The 21,571-nt window shown below is 41.6% G+C and overlaps 1 protein-coding gene across 1 annotated transcript; it reads left to right on the top strand.

Annotated features, from left to right (window-relative positions):
- On the top strand, window positions 1-14,461 carry LOC129103542 (mitogen-activated protein kinase kinase kinase 7-like). Its single transcript, XM_054614058.1, has 14 exons — window positions 1-496; window positions 938-1,048; window positions 1,680-1,745; window positions 2,856-2,901; window positions 3,462-3,600; window positions 4,486-4,610; window positions 6,015-6,143; window positions 7,550-7,680; window positions 8,308-8,392; window positions 8,510-8,640; window positions 8,736-8,874; window positions 10,256-10,317; window positions 11,293-11,408; window positions 12,889-14,461. Exons 1-14 carry the CDS (start codon window positions 431-433, stop codon window positions 13,058-13,060), a joined length of 1,518 nt encoding a protein of 505 aa, XP_054470033.1. The 5' UTR covers window positions 1-430; the 3' UTR covers window positions 13,061-14,461.
- The last annotated feature ends 7,110 nt before the right edge of the window (window positions 14,462-21,571 follow it).

The following is a 21,571-nucleotide window of genomic DNA, read 5'->3' as shown; positions in this document are numbered from 1 at the left end:
GTGCGTGCGTTAGTCATGGAAACATCGCGTGGCGCCCCTAGTGGAGGCCTTCAGCAGCGCAGACAGCTGAACAAAGCTGCGTTCAAGACCCACACTCGCCAGGGCGTTCTGGTGAAGAAGCCTTCTCCCTCATTCAGAGACGACCGGGTCACACCGCCGGTCTCAGACCTCACACCCTGCATGTCCGGTGCTCTTACGTCACTATAGCCCCGGTGTGTCGTGTCGCAAACGCCCCGTCTCGCTCCTGTGCGCTGCTTCTCTGAGCGGTGTCGCGTTCACGAGCGCGCTGCTCACACATGTGTTGTTAGCCAACGAGCCGCTGGAGCCACTTCCTGTATTCACAGCAACAGGAGCCCGCACACGTCTCTCTTCACCCCGCAAGAAGCTCCGGGGCTGAACTCTCCGGCCCGAGCTGAGGAGCGTCGCCGCCATGGTGGAGACTCCCGCCGGCTGTCTGTTCGAGGACATCCAGTATGAGGACATCCAAGTGGAAGCGGTAAACTCACTGCCGACCCGGGCTGCGGGGGGGGGGGGGAGCGGGGCCGTGTTCCGGGGCTGGGTTCAGAGGACAGCCGGGGACGGGTCTGTCCTCTGAACCCAGCACATTGAGGGACACGGGACAGCCTCTGCTCGTGCACACCGAAACCATTTAACACCAGCGCGAGGCCTCCGTCTAATAACAGCGTTGAGTGCTTAACTGTTACCAGTGCAAAGGCTGCTACAGACCAGCACTGACCCTCTGACCTGCGGGGGGGACTCACTGACCTGGGGGTCCGAGGAGGAACATAACAGAGCTGCTGAACCCCTGTTAACCTCCTCCTCCTCCCCCTCCTCCTCTCTTCTTCTCCTCCTCCTCTCCTCCTCCTCCTCCTCTCCTCCTCCTCCTCCTCCTCCTCCCTGTGTCCTGAGTGTCTCACTGTCTTGCTGTCCCCTGCAGGCTGTGGGCCGGGGGACGTTTGGAGTGGTCTTCAAGGCCGTGTGGAAAGGAAAGGACGTGGCCATCAAGACCATCGAGAGTGAAAATGAAAGGAACGCGTTCCTGGTCGAGGTACCGTCAACACCGTGGGTGGCTCTCAACCAGGGCTGTCCTCTGCAAAACACAGGCGTAGTCGACTGACACTAGTACGATTATGTCAACTAATCGATTATATGGTCGAGTCAAGAGGCCAAAGAATCAGCAGGAAAAGCATAAGAAATGATTAATGGACTTTAGAGAGCTAAATGAGTGATTAGTCGACAAATCTTCAAAGGTGGGGCAGTCCTACTTTAAAGGCCTGAGTGTGAGGAATATAAAACATAAACGAAAAAAAAAAGAAAGCCGAAGTTGCTCAAAAGTTAAATGTCTCTTAACACAAGCAGGCCTACAAGAACTTTGTTTTATTAAAATATCCTTAAGATCTTTAAAATGTGGATTTAGCTCATGAACTATTTGATCAGAGGATTACAATTATGAACTGTTTGTTTCTGGGACTTTTTGTACGGTAAATCTGGACCCATATTGTTTTCAAACAACAAGAGTAACAATATGATGATATGTATACTGTGTGACTGTGTGAAACTTTTACAATCATTACATGACAACCACCATAATACCTGTACAGTATGTAGTACACACAGACCTACAGAAATTCATATATTCATGCTAATATGAAGTATTTATCTATTTTCTATGTGCACAGCTCCGCCAGCTGTCCCGGGTGAACCACCCCAACATTGTGAAGCTGTATGGCTCCTGTGACAATCCAGTGAGTACACTAATGCATCGGTGCCCTCCTCTCATGATGTGTGTAGTAAAGGACAGGCCGCTTCCTGAATGAACGTACCAGGATTTTAGGCTACATCCACACTAATAGGTTTCCGTTTAAAAAAAACGGGGATTTAAAACAAAAAACGATGGGTGTTTCAGCATCCTTTTTCAAAATGATTCATCCATCCATATTAGCACACCCAAAAATGAATATCACATGACTATTCACGTACGATGAGCATGCGGGTGCTGGTTTAAGCAGGAAGTAGATTGTTTGTTTGAGTCACAGAACATACAACAGAGTATTTTAGTACTCTCTAATAATAGAAGGTTGTGCTTGATACATAGTATCTTCCTCTGTAATCTTCCTCTGTAACAAAAACCAGAGAGATTTCATGGAAAAAGTTTTTCAAACTTCGTCACAAGGCTGAAGGTTCTATCTCTCTCTCACACACACACACCAAATTTGCTTAAAAATGAACACTTACAAATAAAGTTTTACTAGATTATGAGTCAATACATTTGGTCAACACACCTCCCTCAGTCGTTTACTCGGTTTCATTGTTGTCTGTTTTTACACTCTTAGCTCTGCTGGTGGCTGAAGTCCCTGTCGTACTTGAGAGCATTTATGCTTTTGTTCCTTTACAGTTTCTTTGTGAACTTTACAATAGTTGTGCGGAGAGAAAAAAAAAAAGGCATTCATAAGAAAAGGAAAGTCCTTCACTTTGTGTCTATTGCCCTCTTCAAAGCTGCAAACCGGGACCTCAGACGTCGGCTCAGTAGGGCCGATAACACTGCTGGACACGCCGCTCGCTAATTGCTCCAGTAACAGCTTGCTTCCCCCGCATGTCGGCAGCAGTAGAATTATAAAAAGGAAACTTAGTAGTGTGGATGTAGCTTTAGTTGAGATGAGTTTCAGAGCCAACCCCAAAACGGAGCAGTTCTCCATCAAAGTGTTTTTCCCTCCACAAAGGAGACGTGTGAACGTCTCGTCAGGCTGCTGCAGGTGGCGGATCAGTAACCTCAGCTCAGCTTACAGGAAGTTACAGATGACCAACGCCTCTCTGTCATGCTTTCACTGCTTAGGTAATGTGTTGTGTGTTCTCAGGTCTGTCTGGTCATGGAGTATGCAGAGTGTGGCTCTTTATATAATCGTAAGTCATATTATATATGTATAATATTCTTGATAATTCATGTAGACTGGGAACATTGCATATGATTATATAGGTTATATTGTTTCAGTTCTTCTGGAACTCAGTCATGGTTACACAGTTTATTTTCTCTGAGACTTAGTTCTATTGTTTTATTGTTTCTCTGCTCTATGAGTATTTTATTCTATTCAAATTGGTCTTTGTATATTCTTAAGCTAGGCACAAAAGAGTTGCACTACACAATGTGCCAAAAAAATAGATTTTTATCATTATCAATAACATAAGCTAGTAATTATTCTTAAATGACTTAGTCTCAGTTACAGTATAATCATGCCTATTTTTTAAAATTGTATTGATATTTTTGTCTCATCTCATAAATGTACTACTTAAATCTAAGAGAATATCCTATTAGTTTTTTTTTCCTGGTAAATGACGACATATGCAAACCCCACCAGTGATCCACACTCATTACAGAAGAGTTCCCAAAGGGATGTGAGTGTGGGATGTGATTTGTGTCCGTCTTCATGTAGTCATCTCATTCTTTACTTGTCTCCTAATCAAAGTCCTGCACAGTGCTGACCCTCAGCCCCACTACACGGCATCCCACGCCATGAGCTGGTGTCTGCAGTGTGCCCAGGGAGTCGCCTATCTGCATTCTATGAAGCCAAAGGCCTTAATTCACCGGGACCTCAAACCACCAAAGTAAGTCTCTTTATTATCAAACAGATTGAAAGTTATACAGTTCAGAGTCTGTCAAAAACACGGTGATGATCACCAGACGCTTTCAAAGAAAAGATTTGCACTGATGTCAGACTCTCAACAACTTGAGATGTACCAAGTGATGTCATCTTCACTACTACCTTATTCCTGAAAAACGAATGAGCCTCTAGCTGTGCATGGGGCCACCATCTGCTGATGCTATAGGGAAGGGATTCTGGGTAATTGTGGCTTAGGAGTTGACTTGTGAAATATGAGCTGCAGCCCGGTGCGTTAAACAGTCCCTGATTGGTTCATGGTTGTCGGGCTTGTACAGCCAGAGGCATGTCGGAGGGTGAAGCATGTATGGAAATGCCTGATAGGAGCTATACAGCAAAGATTTAAGCCTTTACAGCTGGGAAAAGAACAAATATATACAACACACACGTTCTGCTGTTAAAGGAAAACCCCACTGTAGATTTGTCCACAATTTTTTTGATTGATGTAAAAAATGATACATTCTTTGATTTCCCGAGTCCAGTTTGAGCCAAAAGAAAGCACTTTATTTAACATGAGCTACCTAAAAAACATTCACAATAAATTATGGTGTTTTGTTGTTGTGTTTGGTTTTTCTTGTGTTTATCATTTCTTTGGTTTAGGGCATGGCACCAGTTGTTGGTCGGTTCTGACGTCCAACACTTTGGGCCGGAATGAACTATGTTTAATGGATTGCCTTGACATTTTGTGCAGACATTCACGGTCCCGTCCATTACTCTGTTTTATGACCCAAAGTCATAAGTTTTTCCTTCTGAACTGGTAGTTTTCATCCACAGATGTGTTTAGTAGAAGTGAGTGAATAGTCTTTAATCCCCGTCCTCTGCTCTGTTTCAGTCTGCTCCTGGTGGCCCGTGGCACCGTTCTGAAGATATGTGACTTTGGAACAGCTTGTGATATTCAGACCTACATGACCAATAATAAAGGCAGCGCAGCCTGGATGGCACCAGAGGTGTTTGAAGGTGAGCTGCAAACACTACTCTCACTTCTCGCTGTGAAGCTCCAAGCGAGAGCTGCCTTAAGTAAATATTTGTTTTCCACAGTCTGTCTGGATCTGGACCTGTATTTTTAATACGAGTTTATATACGTTTTAACTTTTTTAGATTTAACCTCACAGCTAGACTGAATTCTGATTGGATTTCTGATTGGATTTACTCCAAAGATTGTACTCCGAAACGCCAGAGGATTCACAAACCAAATTAACTGTGAAGAATCAAAAAGACAACTTGTGAAAAGGGCAAAACACCATAATCCAACCTACACAATGCAACTATAATTCATTGTAAACTCATATCTCATATTAATGGACACATTTACTGCCTTTGTACAAGCCCTGTAAAGAAAGAAGTTAAGTATTAAATGGATTATAAGAAACAAAGGTTTAATATCCTGTAAACTATTTGATTTGGCTGCAACATATTTACTCAAATGAAGATTTGTAAGACTTCCTGTTTCTATGTTTCTAAATGATTTAAAAGTGAAAGTGGCCTTTTTTGTATAATCCCTAGACACGAAAATAGTGTTTTTATCACAGAACTATTTGTGACAGTCACGCAATTGTGGGCGCACCAAGTAAAAAATTAAATAAAAGGCAAACTGGGAAGAAAATGTAAGACATTTTTCTTTACTTTACTTGTAATATACAGTTCTCTTGTGCTGCAGAATCAGTAACTGAACGTTCTGTACTCTCTAATTTTGGTCATATGTGTGGGACGACTGTAACAATCCCATACCATTGCTTTAAAAACTAAAATGTAAACATACATTAATATTTTTTTCATCAGTTGTATTCTATTAGCCCAGTAAAGCTTTTGTAAAACATGAACAAATGAATGAATGCCATAGAACTTTCTTTTATCATTTAGTTTGACAGATCTACCTGCATTTATATAAATATGACATATATGATGTCTATGATAAATATAAATTGCTGAAATTTTGCTAGCTCTGGCTTATGTTCCACTCTCCACTAGCACCTGTGCGATTGGAGCTAGCAAAATGTTAGCAATTTGGCGATATTTTACGCTGAGAAATCTGTGAAAGTGGATAATGAAGGAGAGTTCTGTGGCATTTATTGATTCATCTCTGCGTGTATTTCCTCTTCACTTATTTATTTTACATGCAGCAGGTGCAGTTAAACACACTTGCATGCATTGTGATTGCAGTGTCAAAATGAGGCCTCTTGTATTTGATTTGTCTCACAACTAATCAGAATCACTAGCCGAGCATTTTGCTGGTTGTGGATTTGAAGTCGTAGAGACAATGAATCTAACGTGTGTCTGTCTGTCTGTCTGTCTGTCTGTCTGTCTGTCTGTCTGTCTGTCTGTCTGTCTGTCTGTCTGTCTGTCTGTCTGTTCGTTCCTCAGGCAGCAACTACAGTGAGAAGTGTGACGTGTTCAGCTGGGGCATCATCCTGTGGGAGGTCATCACACGCAAGAAGCCCTTCGATGAGATCGGCGGCTCTGCGTTTTGTATAATGTGGGCCGTCCACAGAGGTGAGCCAAATCCTGTACCAGCGAGAACTACAAAAATACCAACTGCTTTTTTTTATTTTATTTGACAATGTTCTGCTGATTATTTTAAGAAAAGGTAAAAACTGTCCACCATGAGTTCCATATGGTAGAAGTTTAGTGCTGAATTGGTGAAGAACTCTTTCAAAAAACCCGTTCTGTGCACCTTGAAGCCACTTTGACTTCTTTGTTTTGTCCAAAACCTGCTGCTCAAACAGCGAATCATGCATTATGCTGCACATAATGGCAAAGAGAGGAAAGTCAAAGCTGGAAGTGGATGTGTGAGCAATATGAGGGGAGTTTTTAGTTACACGTTAGTCATGAGGAATGTCTGAGTAGGGTTCCTCTTATTTATGATCAACACAACTAGATTAGTTGGAATGTCTCCTCATTGTTTTTATTTCTACATGCAGTAGATTATTTCACCGACATTCAATCAAGCAGCTGCTGCAGGAATGCAGCACAAAGGGGCCACAACAGAATATCATTGTACAAAAGAACCTTGAATCTTCAAGGTCGACCCCATCTACGTTCTTTTCCCGTGTTTCTCAAATATAAACGCTGATTCGGCCGTTAGCAAAGAGCAGTGATGTAGGTTACCAAGGAAAGCTTATCAGCGAACGCTAGCACTAGCTGAGTCAGCATTAGCGTGCTAAGTTTGTAAATAACTGAAAGGATTAGAAATGGCTTTTGTGAAATGGGGTTCTACGTTTGCTTCCTTGTTCTGCAAGGTGATATGACCGTTTTTGTCAATGGAGTCTAGTGGCTTTGAAGAGAGGTCTATCTGACGACGACGACGACGTAAGTGGCAGAGCAGCACAAAAATGTATTTTAGACAACAAAAAAAAAAAAAAAAAAAAGAATATTTGAACCCCTTGACCTTGCCATCAAACAGACGTTATATCGCTATCTTCAAAGCCACCAAACTCAACTGTCAAAAACAGTAGTTTTATGCTGGCCTACCGTTGCATCAGTCGGTTAGTTAGTTTGTGTGACTTTTGGATTGGTTCTAACGTGGCGTTCACGTCAGTAAATGGTAAATGGACTGTAGTTGTATAGCGCTTTTCTAGTCTTCAGTACATCACTTAGCTCCTGTGCTGGTACTCATGTCTGCTTCTCCAAAACTAGGAGTGTGCCGACAGCCTTTTAAGTTACCTATGGATCAGGATATTTGAGTGTATATCACTGTAAACCTACTTCAGAACATGTGGTGAAACGTTTTGTCAAAAGGGCTCGGGTAAGGCATTCTGACCCTGAAACAACATACTTGGATCAAAATGTAAAGGTTCTGATAAGAAAACAAGTGGAACCAGTGTTCTCCTCAGTGAAGCTTGTCACATTTAGACATCCCAGGCCTCTGCCTGGCTGACTGAGTGTTCACTGTGACCCAGGTACACGGCCTCCTCTCATCAAAGACCTCCCAGAGCCCATAGAGACTCTGATGACCCGCTGCTGGGACAAGGAACCCAGCCAGAGACCGTCCATGGAGGAGGTGAAGAACACCATGAGCCATCTCATGAAGGTATAACAGATCAATTTGCCTTAGAGTATTTTTTTAATTATTTTTTTACACAAGATATGTAAGATGCAATGTAACATTTAAATAACTTTGGAGTATCTAATAGGATACTTTCCAGGCAATTTATTTTAAAGCAAGAAAATGAAAAGCATGTTCTAGAAACTGGGGGGGGGGTAAAATGTGTGGAAACAAACTATCATGTGAACATGTGTCATCAACAACACAACTACGCCCTTGTTACTTCTCAAGTGTTTTTTGTGATAAAGCTTAGTTTTGAAGATCTCATCGTGGGATTCCAATGAGACCATGACAATTTCCTGAAGATGCACCTAATAATGATAATAATAATAATAATAATAATGATAATAATAATAACAATAATAAGCCTGGGTACACAAAGGACCTTGTTCTATCAAACTTCTCTCAGCTTTGTAGTTAACACACAGACATGATGGATGTATCTCTCACTCTGGGAAGGAAAGAGGAAAGCATGTTTGAACTGTACCTTTAATGTGCTAATGGTTTGTTTAGTCAGTACTGATAAATTCCCTATTGATCAATATTTTTTCCATCAAATGAGGCGTTATGAATTTGTTGAAAAGCGCTGTGTGTCGTGTTTGGATCCTCCAGTACTTCCCCGGCTCTGATGAACCGCTCAAACTCCCTCACCAGTCTTCACCCAACAGAAGTGGCTCCTCGTCGGCCACGAGCACAGGTGACTATCAGCTCCACAGCTGCGAACGACGCGCCATGGTTGTTTCAGGATAATGTCTGTAGTGCACAGCTGAAAACGGTGAGAGAGTGTTTTCATCGGTGTGTGTGGCGTCTGCAGGCTCGTACGCGGACTACACCATCAACAGCAACAGGAGCGACGACAACTCCGATCACAGGAACTCCGTCGGCAGAGAGGAAACCCTGAAGAGCTTCGATGCCAAGTTTCCTCTCCAGTTCAAACCCTCAAAGGTGAAATGACCGTGAACGCTGATCGTACAGAATCACCAGGCCTCTGTTTGTCCAAACCGGCTCTATGCTGCTAACGTTATCTCTTCACCCCTCAGACCGCCACGTTACGTACCGGACTGTCCAAGGTGTCCAGTGTGGACAGTCTACCGGGACGCTCCCAAAGCCCCACCCCCTGCACCAGCCCTATTACCACCATGGGCCAATCAGAGCTGAGGATGACCATTAGTCCCACAGGTAGGGAGCCTCATGAGAAGGACAACAGCTGATAGTGAAATCAGCTAGCGGGCTAACAGCTACAGTCCACAAAAGCTGTTAATTATACAGCGTTTTACTGGCTACTTTAAAGAGACACCCATCTGGTTTGAATAAGTCAGACTTCGGAAGCCTCATTAACTTGAGATAAACTCATATAAACACATATTTTAATAGCCAGTATGAAAAGGAGGTAACCATTACAGCAAGCAACAGTGGACATATGGACATATGGACATGTGAACGTTGTTAAGGACAGAATAAATACTACAAATAAACATACTACAAATCAGAAAGTAATGTGAATACTACAAATAAACATACTACAAATCAGAAAGTAATGTGAATACTACAAATAAACATACTACAAATCAGAAAGTAATGTGAATACTACAAATAATCATACTATAAATCAGAAAGTAATGTGAATACTACAAATAAACATACTATAAATCAGAAAGTAATGTGAATACTACAAATAAACATACTATAAATCAGAAAGGAATGTGAATATTACAAACAAAGAAGTGCCCATTGTAATATTTGTCTCCCCCTAACGTTGGTGTTACATTTAATACATTTGAAGTGCGTCTGTTCCGTGACTCGTGACCGTCTGTCAGAAACACTTCTATATTTATACTATAAACGCTCTCCATGTGGATTGGCAGCCTAATCCCACTATCACATCAACCTATTTCTCTCACCTGCACACCGCCAACCAGTCCCAGCATGGAGCGGGTGAGAATGTTGGATTGTCGTACTTTTCAAGCGGCCAGCTCACTCTTGTCTATAATCCTAGCCTGACGATAATACAGTGTTTATCTAGATTTCAACCAGCCCTTCATCTATTCATTCATTTTTGGGTCCATCTTCTCATTGAGTCTTTACTTCATCAGGTTGAGTTTATCAGGAGTCTGACTACACAGTCAAGGCTTTGAGTTACGCTGCACTGCCCTCATTGTACCAATAGGGGGCATCACAGTGCAACCTACCGGTGTTTGTATGTATGCAGGTGCCTGTGTGCGCTTTCTGATACAGGAGCTTTCACAGAAATAATGTGTGTGTTGTGTGTGTGTGTCCACTAAAATGTGTTGTTGTTTTGTGATGTGTGATCAATGTGTTGTGTGTGTGTGTGTGTGTTTGTGTGTGTGTGTGTGACTGTGTGTGTGTGTGTGTGTGTGTGCTGTGTGTGTGTGTGTGTGTGTGTGTGTGTGTGTTCTTTTACAGTGGCAGTCCCCAGAGCTGCAGCTACACACAAATATTAATTAACAAACACTGGTAATTCACCAATCCAACTCTGTGTGTGTGTGTGTGTGTGTGTGTGTGTGTGTGTGTGTGTGTGTGTGTGTGTGTGTGTCTTTAGCTACCAATGGTTTGGACAGCTCCATCCCCATGGCCTATCTGAAACTGGATCATCAGTTACAGGTAAGAAATAAAAAATGTTTTGTTCATCAGATAAAAACCTTCTTCTATATTATAGTACAACTGTTAATAACAATACTAATATTTCATAGTTGTGTGACCGTTTCCATTTTTAATGTGATCAGTTATTTGCTTTCTATAACTTAATACTGTCGTTTATTTCTACGGAGTGGAGCGGGTCCTCTTCATGTTTCTACAGTAGCCCAGAAGGGACAAACCAAACACTGGCTCTAGATAGGGTCGTACACATGTTCATGTTTTTGCGTGGGTCTGCGCTCGCCGCCTGGCACACGGGAGAAGTTTCAGTCGGTGGCAATCTACACCCTCACAGCTAGATGTCTACAAATCTCTGCATGTTTTAGCATAATTATGGTTTCACAAAGCCTCATTTTTATTCCACAGTGCATTTGACGCTTATACTTGATACTTAATGTCTTTCAATCAGCGATATGTATGTCAAAACACAAACGGAAGGGTAGAAGCGTAAATGACCAGCGTTCAAATGCTCGTAACACTGTATGCATGTTTAGTGTTTAGTAAGGAGCAGGTCAGTATGTTACTGATGCACATTGTGGACATGCTGGACCTCATGTTAATCCATTTAACTCGTTGTTTTGTCCACTTTTCTCTTTCTCTGAACATTTCTACTAGGGCTGTGTGTAAGGCAAGAATCTGGTGATATGATACATATCATGATACAGTGGCTATGATTCAGTATATTGCCATCACTATAAACAAGGCCATATATTTCAATAAAAAAAAAAGCTATCCTTTAATGTATCCATATTTTCTTATACCCCTAATGTATTGCTTCAGAATTCTTATTGTCATTCCCACTGAATCAGAAAAGGGCAGTTTCTGACAGATGATTTGCTGTTTCTTTAACCTATTGTCGTAGAAGTTACTCCTGTGTCTTGGTCCTGATGACACCTGTTACAGAGCAGAGTACTAACCACTGAGCTGTCCCTGTGCTCTCAGCCTCTGGCTCCGTGTCCCAACTCCAAAGAGTCCATGGCCGTGTTTGAGCAGCACATCAGGATGGCTCAGGACTACCTCAAAGTCCAGTCCGAGATCGATGAGCTCGCCCGGAGGAAGTAAGTCTGTTGTTTGCTGTTGTCTGTGCTAAAAGTCTGCAGCTTTTAGAGGTTATTATTTTTAATAATAGAAGATATTTCATTAACTAACAGTCCCTTATCAAAAAGTGAGTGAAACATAGTGACCACACAGCAACTATTACACCAAAACTGTCCAATCAGTGGGTCACCTGTGGGGTCAGGTGACATTCATGCGTGCTCCTCTGTGTTCATTATGACCAGGAATGAGACTGGAACTAAAAAGGCAGCAGGGTCACATGTTTTCCTTTGGCCAGAAAAATGGAACTAAACAACAGGTGTGACACTGAGAGTTCACAACACCTACTGAAAACAGAAATGTACCGGAGACCCGAAATAATATGAATCTGGGCCATGAGATCTCAGGTCAGATTTAAATATGACCCAGTTTCCATTAAACGATCAAGAATTCAACGTTCTGAAAAAACACAAGACATTCTCAAGGACGTCTGCTGTCTCTGGCTCCCCTGGAAAGTGTCATTTTGCATTTAAAGGAACAGTTCAACATTTTTGGGGGAAACTTATTAGTTTTCTTTCTGAGAGTGAGTTGAGAACATTGAGATCCAAGCACAGAGCTGAAGTCAGGACGTTGTTAGCCTAGCTTAGCATAAAAACTGGAAGCTGATGAAAATTTCTGTGCATGGACCGATCCATTTGAGATCCCTTGAAGCTAGCCAGGCAAGCTGTTTCCCCCTGCTTCCAGTCTTCATGCTAAGCTAAGCTAACCATGCTCTGACGTCTCACTAGAGAAGCCCGATTCCATTTTTGCTGCTGATAGCGATTGACGGTCATCCATGAGTAATGACCAACACCGATGGTTGTTGTTTCATTCGTTATAGCAGCTGGTAAACCACTTTTTTCACCATAGCCCTGGATCAATCCAATCCAGACAAATAATTTCAAGAGTCCCAAAGTGAACTTGAAAATCCTAAATGTTATCCTTTTATAGCCAAACTGGTTATTTTCATAAAAAACACACAATTTAAATTCTTAGGAAATAAATGAGAAAAAAAACATCTCCTTCACACAAACCGAATGTATTTAAGTTTCTCCTCAAAAACTACATTTAACAAGATGACATCTTACACGTCATTTACAGCGTTATAATTTGCCATGGCCAAATACTCATGTCCACTGAAATGAGAAAGAACGTTCAGAAACCATTAATGCTGATCCCCAGATCAATGTTTTCTCTGGATATCAGCCGATAACGATCCTCTACTCCTCATGTCACTGAGATAAAGAAAGGCATAAAGAAGCAAATAAGTCTCATTCTAAAAATCTTGAAGTAGTCATTTGAGACAAAAGCCTTTTGCAGAAATGTAATACATTGCTAGTTTCATCTATAGGAGAAAGACATTGTAAAAATGATAGCTACAGGTATCACAGTCAGAATCCTTAAAAGTGACCAGGGTGTTTACTCAAGACATGTCAAACAGTAACAGAGGCTCCTTGTGTTCAGAGAGGAGCTCATGTCTGAGCTGGAGCAGGACCAGAGGGAGCAGCAGACCTCATCCCGACTCATCCAGGAGCACGGAAAGCTGCTGGAGGACAACAGCAGCCTGTCGGCCTACTGCCAGGGCCTGAGGAGCAAGCTGAGCCTGATCAATAGTCAGAACCAGCACCACAGCTAGGACGCGCTCCACCTTCTCTCCTCCACCGGCTCTTTCTCCGGCAGATGAGAGGAACCACTCCATGACCGGACCTTAAAGTAGGGAAGGCGCGTTATGCTGAGAAAATATACATAAAACGTGTCGGGAGAACACGGGCGGGGCTAACGGCGTTGGTCCAGAACCCGCCTCAAACCCATTTTAAAGACAAACATTTCCCATCAGTGCCAAAAGTTCACTTCCACTGGAGGAAACCAACGTAGAGGGTGTCGTCACTACAGGAAAATAAGGGAAATTTCTTCTTTTTAGTTCTTGCAATTTTGACCAAAGCAAACATTTAGATTTTCGAGAACAAATTATATCGGTTTGAAAATAATTATGAGCACCTTTTTGTTATCTTGAGGTAATCGGATTAAAAAAAAAATAGTAACTACCGCGTCCTTTCTGGGCCTCCGTACATTAGATGATGGTGTTGGCCAAAACATTCAGTGTTCATTTCAGTCTTCCACATTGGTACTGATGGTGGGACCAAGGAGGTTCACATGGACTCGCACTCTGAAATGGACCTGAAGGGGGACTTGCCTTTTTTTTTTTTTTTTTTTTTTTAGCCAGTGACTTATTTTACTGTATTTTCTTTTACTTTTTTGAGTTTAAAAGTAACTACGATTGTAATTTGTAAATTCTTACCTTTTTATATATATTCAGTCCATCACCTTATTGTATTGTGATTCATGAAAAGAGGAGAGGCACTGACAGGGTGGGCCGTAACATTTTAAAACCAATTTTACTGTGAATACAAGACGTTAACCAAAAGGAGTTCTGCTGTAGAGCCGCGCTGCCTCGGAGCAAAAGAAAAGCTTTGTTGAAACGGCTGTTTGAAATGGAAATAACTGTGGAATAATGAACCCGGCAGACATCTCTACACATCTGTTTAATTTCTCTTTACTTTAGTTCCTTTTTTCTTTTTTACTCACGGTTGTATTTCACAGAATTATATTTCCCATTATTCTGCACTGCACTTATTTGGGTCAAAGGTCACATTATTTGGGTCAGAGGTAATGTGTTGTAGTCTCACTGGTGTCTGGTGGTTTCCATGACGGCGGGGTTACTCTGGGATGGATCGTTGTTTTCGATGCATCTCTTCAGACGCTGCCTACGGATTGTTCTTGTACAGTTCTTTTTTTTTTTCTTCATCTCAGTTTATTTTATAAAACATGTTTCATGTGATTTTTAAAATGTACAGAATGCAACTATATGCTTTTAGAAAGTAAAAACAAAGTTTGTAGTATCTTTGTCAGTTGTCTTCATTGAGAATACTGCTTCTGGTGCAAGTTGACGAGCAGACTGGTGTCTGTGTTCACCCTCTGTCTGAAATGCTCTGTTTTAGCACTTGTCTCTTTAAGACACCTACCTAAAATCCCAGTCCATGTTCTTTTCTTTAAAAAATCCTTACTTCTTAACTAAACAATTGTTCTCCGAATTGAATGTGTTTAAATTATTTGAGTTCATCTTGTCCAATGCAGTCGTATTCCCGTTAACCAGACTCCCTTTAGAGAACCTTTCATTTTACTGTAGCAGGGTTCTAAAGGTCTTCCCCCCTTAGTCCTGGTTCTGGTTCTCCTGCGATCCGGCCTGGACCTCCAGCAGCGTGGTGTCGGTGTTGGCGAGGTGAAGCCCTGGCCAGAGGAGGAAAACTACAGAGAAAATAACCAATCTTCTTGCTGATGTTCTTGTTTCCTTAAACAGGTACTTAAAAAGTTAAATATATATTTAAAAAAAAATGTAGATTAGAGTTAAATAATGATATATATTATTTGTGAGAAGAGCCTATAGGCATATAAAAAAACTTGACTATACTTAGATGAGTCTTTCTGAAACCATCAGGTAGCATTTCTCTGTCATAAAGCTTTAACATTGTGTTGACAGCTGACGGGACGTCTCCTGGTACGTACACAGAGACGTTCCGTTCCTGAGCAGAGCGACCTGTCCGCTGAGCTCACCGTCCTCGCTCACCGTCCTCGCTCACCGTCCTCGCTCACCGCCATCACTCACATTCCTGCAGCCTCCGTGTCTGAATGTTACAGGCAGAGTGCACTACTACGGCTACTGTTCAGTACACAGAAATGATCAAAGATGCTCCAGACCCCCGTTTTGGATGTGTCAGTCGGTCAGCCCATTCAGCACTTTGGTCCAGAGCTTAACAACTAGCAAAACAACCATGACATCTGGGATGAATTATTTTCCAATTATCATATCAAATTTCCCTCTGACAAACAATTCAACCAATAACAGAATACGGTGTGGAGGAGAGATAGATATTCAATGTGCCTAATTTAGTTGGTGACCTCCTGACCGTTCATCTAGTGCCACCGTTAGTCCAAAATGTCCAACAGAAATATAAAAATATATCTAGTACCTTGCCATAAAATGTACTGCCATTTGGGCATCATTTCCACTGAATATTATTATTATTATTATTATTGTGGTTAGAGATGTAAATACAATGTCCTCTATCAATGAAACAATATGTAAACTCCAGTGGTAATAGTGCGTTAAAATTCAATGTGATCAGGTTTAGGCAACAAAACCACTTGGTTAGAAAAACACGTCATGGTTTAGCTTAAAAAAACGGTACGTTGAATTAAGCTGAACGTCGTCTGTAAACATCACTTCACTTTTGGTTTCCCATGGCGACACAAACGCTGGTTTGTTTCCTGTTGCTGTCCTTGAGGACAAACTACGTTTTTGGCCCCACTGCTGGTAAGGCAAGATTTTTGTGTGTGTGACTAAAAATTGGGGTGAGTTATTTTGGGGACTTGTTTTGATATGGCCTCATTTGAAAGAAAAAATTCTCGAGGCATGAACATTTAGAACTAAACGGGACCACTGCATACCCTTCCATCCCCATCATCTCTTGCAGGTTCCTTTTAGAGCTCAAGTTGGGTGAGAGTTGGAGAAAACCTGGACAGGTCTCCAGTCCATCACACCGACAGGCTATTTAGCATCTCCAGTTAGCCCAACAAGTCTTTGGACTAGCAGAGGAAACCACAGCGACCTGAGCTCAGAGAACATGCAGACTCCCTCCAGATGGAAGGACTCCGGAAGGCCGATCTGGATTCAAAGCTACTATCACTGTGCCTCACACTGTATAACTGAATGGTGGAGCTTTATTTTCTGAATTAGTTGCCAAGTAAGTTTTCACATACAATTTGGCTGGGTGTTTTTGGTGCATAACAGTAAAAAGAAAACAAATAGGCCTTCTGTAAAAGTCATTTTTTTCTGCAATACGTTGAATGTCAGCGTTTCTGAACCAAAAATAAGTTTCATAAATACGTTGAAGAAACTTGCAATGCAGTGTGGTTAACGTTGGGAAACGATTGGTAAGGTTTAGGCAACTACTTATAGCAACGCAACATGAATCCGTAACATAACAATGTAACCAACGTAGTAAAGACTTTCTCACTCGTACTCGCTATTAAAACACGCAACGTTCGCTTTCCATTGCTTGTTGCACTACGTCACTTGCTGCAAAAACATCAACGTTCAATGTATTCATTGTGATTTGCAGAAACGTACACTTTGTACATACAACTTGTATTTCCTTGTGACTGGGCTGGAGGAACACGTTGCAGGGACAAACAGCTGCAACACTGAATAACAGACCTGCTGTCCTCACTGGTTTATAGAACATCAGACCTAATGTTAGAGCAACCCATACAGTGAAAAATAGTGCACATTACCATACAGCACAAGCCGTGGTGTTCATACATCTTAATTGTTTCAGTGAACAAAAAAGCATGAAAAAAAAATATCTGGAATAATGCAGCAATTAGACAGTTGTGGACGGCCATAGATATCTATTCCAAGTATACCGAATATATTCACAACAACATATTCTTTTCTTTTCTAATTTCATGCTCAGTTTAACTTACATCTTCAAACAGACCAATTAAGAAGATACAATTGGTTGAGGACAAGTTGAGAGTACTGCTTTGATTTGTGGGTGAAATTGAGAAACGAGTGAGGCGAAACAATTTGTCCCAGAAGCCCTCCTCATCATCATCATCGGCAGCCGCAGTACAGCAGGTTATTGATGGTAACAGCCATCTCCGCTCTGGAGGTGTGTGTGTGTGTGTGTGTGTGTGTGTGTGTGTGTGTGTGTGTGTGTGTGTGTGTGTGTGTGTGTGTGTGTGTGTGTGTGTGTGTGTGTGTGTGTGTGTGTGTGTGTGTGTGTGTGTGTGTGTGTGTGTGTGTGTGTGTGTGTGTGTGTGTGTGTGTGTGTGTGTGTGTGTGTGTGTGTGTGTGTGTGGTTTAAGTGAAGGACTGGATTCATCTAAATCCGAGGGCTTCAGTTTCCATAGCGATGCAGAGGTTTTTAATAGATCCCAGTACTCCCTTCAACAACAGTTTGACATGCTCTGCGGTGATTTGGTTTCTCACACACACACACACACACACACACACACAAAGCTCCTGGTTGATAGGTTGGACTGAATGTGAACCCACCACCCTCTGTTTTAATGGTACAACACAGACATCAGCAGCTTCATCTGCCTTTTAAAAGAGGAAGAGTAAACATAGGGGTGTGCTGAATGAAAAGCATAAAAGTACTACTGAAAGTACCCTTTTTGTGTGTGTTTTCATGTTGATTAGGGTGTGCAGGGTCAGAGATCTTCACAAGTCATAAAGTTTCAAGTCTTTGAGCTGGAGTCCAAGCCAAGTCTCCATCAATCAATTGGCCGGGGCATCAGCTGGAAGAGTGGGGGGGGCAGAGTGAGAGGGGTCAGACCTTATTTCTTTTGCTCTTGTGATTGTACATTTCTGATATTGGGGTTCAACCGATGAGAGGGGGGAGCCAATAATCTTAAATGATTTATCGACTACGCTTTGCAGTTTCTATGTATGTGACTGTTTGTGATGGCTCTATAAACTGAAGGAGGCTGTTTTGAACTGTCTCTGCTGGGCTTCTTCTGGTGATGCCATTTCTATTGGTGTTCCATTTGAGTGTGTTACTGATGTGTGTGCCAAGAAATTTGAACGAGTCTGTTATGGTTATGGGTTCTCCTGAGACAAGTATGGGGGACACACGGTTCAATTCTTTGGACAAGAGACCCAGCCAACTCTAAAGCCTTGGTACTCTTTTGCTCCCAGACCAATCTGAGCCAAGTCAAGTCTTTGGTCATGAGTATGAGTCAGGTCTCAAGATTTTGGTCAAGGATCTGATTCAGGTAACAGGTCTTTGGTCAAGAGTCTGATCCAAGTTTCTATTATTTTATCAATAGTTGGAGTCAAGTCTCAAGTCTTTGGTCAAGAGTCCAAGCCATGTCTTAAGTCTTTGATCAGGAGTATGATTCACGTCACAAGTATTTGGTCAGGAGTCTGATTCAACTCTTAAGACTTTGATCAACAGTCTGATCCAAGTTTCAATTATTTTATCAATAGTTGGAGTCAAGTCTCAAGATTTTGGTCAGGAGTCTGAGTCAGGTCTCAGGTTTTTGTTAAAGCATCTGATGCAGGAAACAAGTCTTTGATCAAGAGTCTGATTCAAGTATTAAGTCTCAAGTTTCTGGTTGTAGGTATTACACCTTGCTTTGCCTACTGACCATCTCTTATTTAGCTATGTCTGTTTAATTCAAGTCATTTATTGATAAGATCACTTTAATATAACATACTTGCTGGCTGTCGTGCTATTGCCTTATTCTGCTGTTATCTTAATCTGGAAATGTAGCCTATCAAACCACTTGCTATTCCTAAAGCATCTATGAACAGAGTAAAGATTTATTGTGGGAGTCGCATCAGCCCATTGTTGAGTGAAGTGAGGTAAGCCTATATACCAAGGAAGACCTGTGCCTCATACTAAAGCCCAACAGGACTATTTTATCCACCCATATTTGCCTTCTCCCTATGCTTCTCAAAAATGATTGTTTTCTGAATAACTAAAAACGTTTAGCCTTGAGTGAAAGCAAAGATCAGTTTCACCAGTGACATTCTGTTTGATGAATTCCCCATCAGGCATTGCTTTGAAACAAATAGCGTATATGAGAGAAAAAAAAAATTAGTTTCCAGCAAAAGAATGATATGCTCTGTACAACGAGAGGATTCTGGTAATATGTCAGAATGTTGGCTGTTGCAATTTGGATAATGCGGACATGTGATTTTTAACAAAGAGGAAGAATGTATTGCGCACCCTGTTGTAACATATGAGCTTATCAACAGCCAGCCAAGGGTTGTTATGTATTATATAGTAATAGCCCTGTCGAATGAACTCATTTTATCTGAATGCAAACACAAATCATTTTTCTGTATCAACAACAAACCACCTCTGATGTGCATGTGTGCCTTTAGGAGGCTAGCAGCTAGCTCTTTTCCTTTGTCGTTCCAACCCTATCAGGCAACCCGTGGATCCGTCCCCCCCCCTGCTGAGCTGATCTTAGCTGCCAGAGGAGCTGTACGAATCAGTTCTGGCTATTTATAACAACTTGACATTGAGAATGTGGGCTGATCTGAATCCAGCCGCTCGGAATGAGGCCCAAGAGGTGCCTGTCTGTGGCAAACTGATAAAAATGTAGCTCTGCCAGCTCCCGCTGGATTACAGTCCTTATTAGAAACCATATCGTACCATACAGTCCTGTTCAGATTGAACTCGGCACGCTGCAAACCTGGCTTCAAATACATATGATGTGTGTGTTACTGTCAGATTTGAATGTGATGAAAGTGCCTTATGAGATTATGGAGGCCACTCATTTTGACCGATCAAATAGTTCAGAATTGGATTATCAATTAATTATTGAAATTTAGCAGGTAAGGATAAAAAAACTGCATTGTCAATAACATTTCCAGGGAAACAGTTTCTCCCGAATCAAGTTTGGTTTGGACGTATCACAAATATGTTTCTTCAAAGTCCATGAAGGTCGGTGAAGTGAGGGGGTCAGAGAGGACGGATGAGTGAAACTAACAGAACTGGTCATGTCTAGTGTGAAACCAAAAGTCTGTGTTGACTTATTGTATGTGTATAGCTTAAATAACTTAACAAAGGTTACTATTTTAAACCAAACCATGATGCTTTTACTAAACATACACAAGAAGTTCTGTTGCCTTAACATAACCAAGTATTTTTTTTACCTTTTTTTTTGTTTTTCACTTTCCAACTTTAACTGCATGTTTAAAACTGTGACCATTATCCGGGAGAAAATATGTCACCCCCGAAAGGTAATTGAGTATGCAGTTATTTGGGTGCCGCGCCATTGTTTGGCTTAAAATGTATGAAACCCCAATAGTCCTGAAAATGTCCCATGGACAGAAAGCCAATTTGACCGACAGCCTGTTATCCTGGAGAAAAACGCTTATAGTTTTGAAAATGTACACTCTTTATGCTAAATTAGTGCATTGGACCTTGACAGAGGTGATACTACTCCTGCCATGGGGGAGGCATGACAGCTTGTGAAGGTGTCGGTAACCTACTGCGTACTACGTGATGTGGACTTTGTGCTAGGGAGACGGCATTAGGGTGATGTCCGTTTAATGTTCGGTCCAAATGATTTGGACATTTTTTATTCTCACATACGGTGAATGTCTACGTTCAGGGTTGCAGTGCATGTGGGGAAGGGGTCTTTATTCTGAATCTTTCAGTAATTCAACTGCATCTTTGAGGGATATCAGAGATTCTGAGACATACGGGGCCACCTTGAAGTGGTTTCTATTCAGCAGGTTGTCCTTGAGGGTGTTTTCAATGGTCTTCAGATTATTCATTTCACCGCTTTAGATGAGAAAAACTTAGTTTTGGTTAATGGATTAGTCAGTAGTTAAGGCAACGTTTGATTTACAGTACCAGTCAAAAGTTTGGACACACCTTCTCCTTCAACTACTTTGAAGAATCTAAAATATAAAACATATTCTGGTTTGTTTACCACATAATTCCATATGTGTTCCTTCATAATTGATGTGACTTTGTTGGGTTAACAATACAACCATTGTATAATGTCTAGATCATCAGGGACGCTGCTAGATAGTCTCTGATACAGTACCAGTCAAAAGTTTGGACACACCTTCTCATTCAACTACTTTGAAGAATCTAAAATATAAAACATATTCTGGTTTGTTGAGCATTTGTTTGTTTACCACATAATTCCATATGTGTTCCTTCATAGTTTGGATGTCTTCAATATTGATCTACAATGTAGAAAAAAATAAAAATAAAAATAAAGAAAAACCATTGAATGAGAAGGTGTGTCCAAACTTTTGACTGGTACTTTATACACAAATATGTAGTTGGTTTTAAAGGAAAAATGGCAAACATTCTCAGGCTGTTATTTGTCAAAGGCAAGAAATGAATGTCTTCGCTTTGTGGACTTGTGACGTGACGTGTACGGCTGCATGGTAAATGAAGGGGGGGGGGCTTGGCCGTTGTTGTGAATGAGGGCCAGCATGACGTCAGGAAGGCAATGTCAACAATGCAGCTCCTAGAGGAGAAAAGGCGTTTCATCCTAACAACACACACACACACACACACACACACGCACAGACTGATGCCCACGG

The sequence above is a fragment of the Anoplopoma fimbria genome, chromosome 15 (genome assembly GCF_027596085.1).
Source record: "Anoplopoma fimbria isolate UVic2021 breed Golden Eagle Sablefish chromosome 15, Afim_UVic_2022, whole genome shotgun sequence".
NCBI lineage: Eukaryota > Metazoa > Chordata > Actinopteri > Perciformes > Anoplopomatidae > Anoplopoma > Anoplopoma fimbria.
The sequence above is the reverse complement of the archived record's forward strand: the minus strand, read 5'-3'. Positions and strand labels throughout refer to the sequence as shown.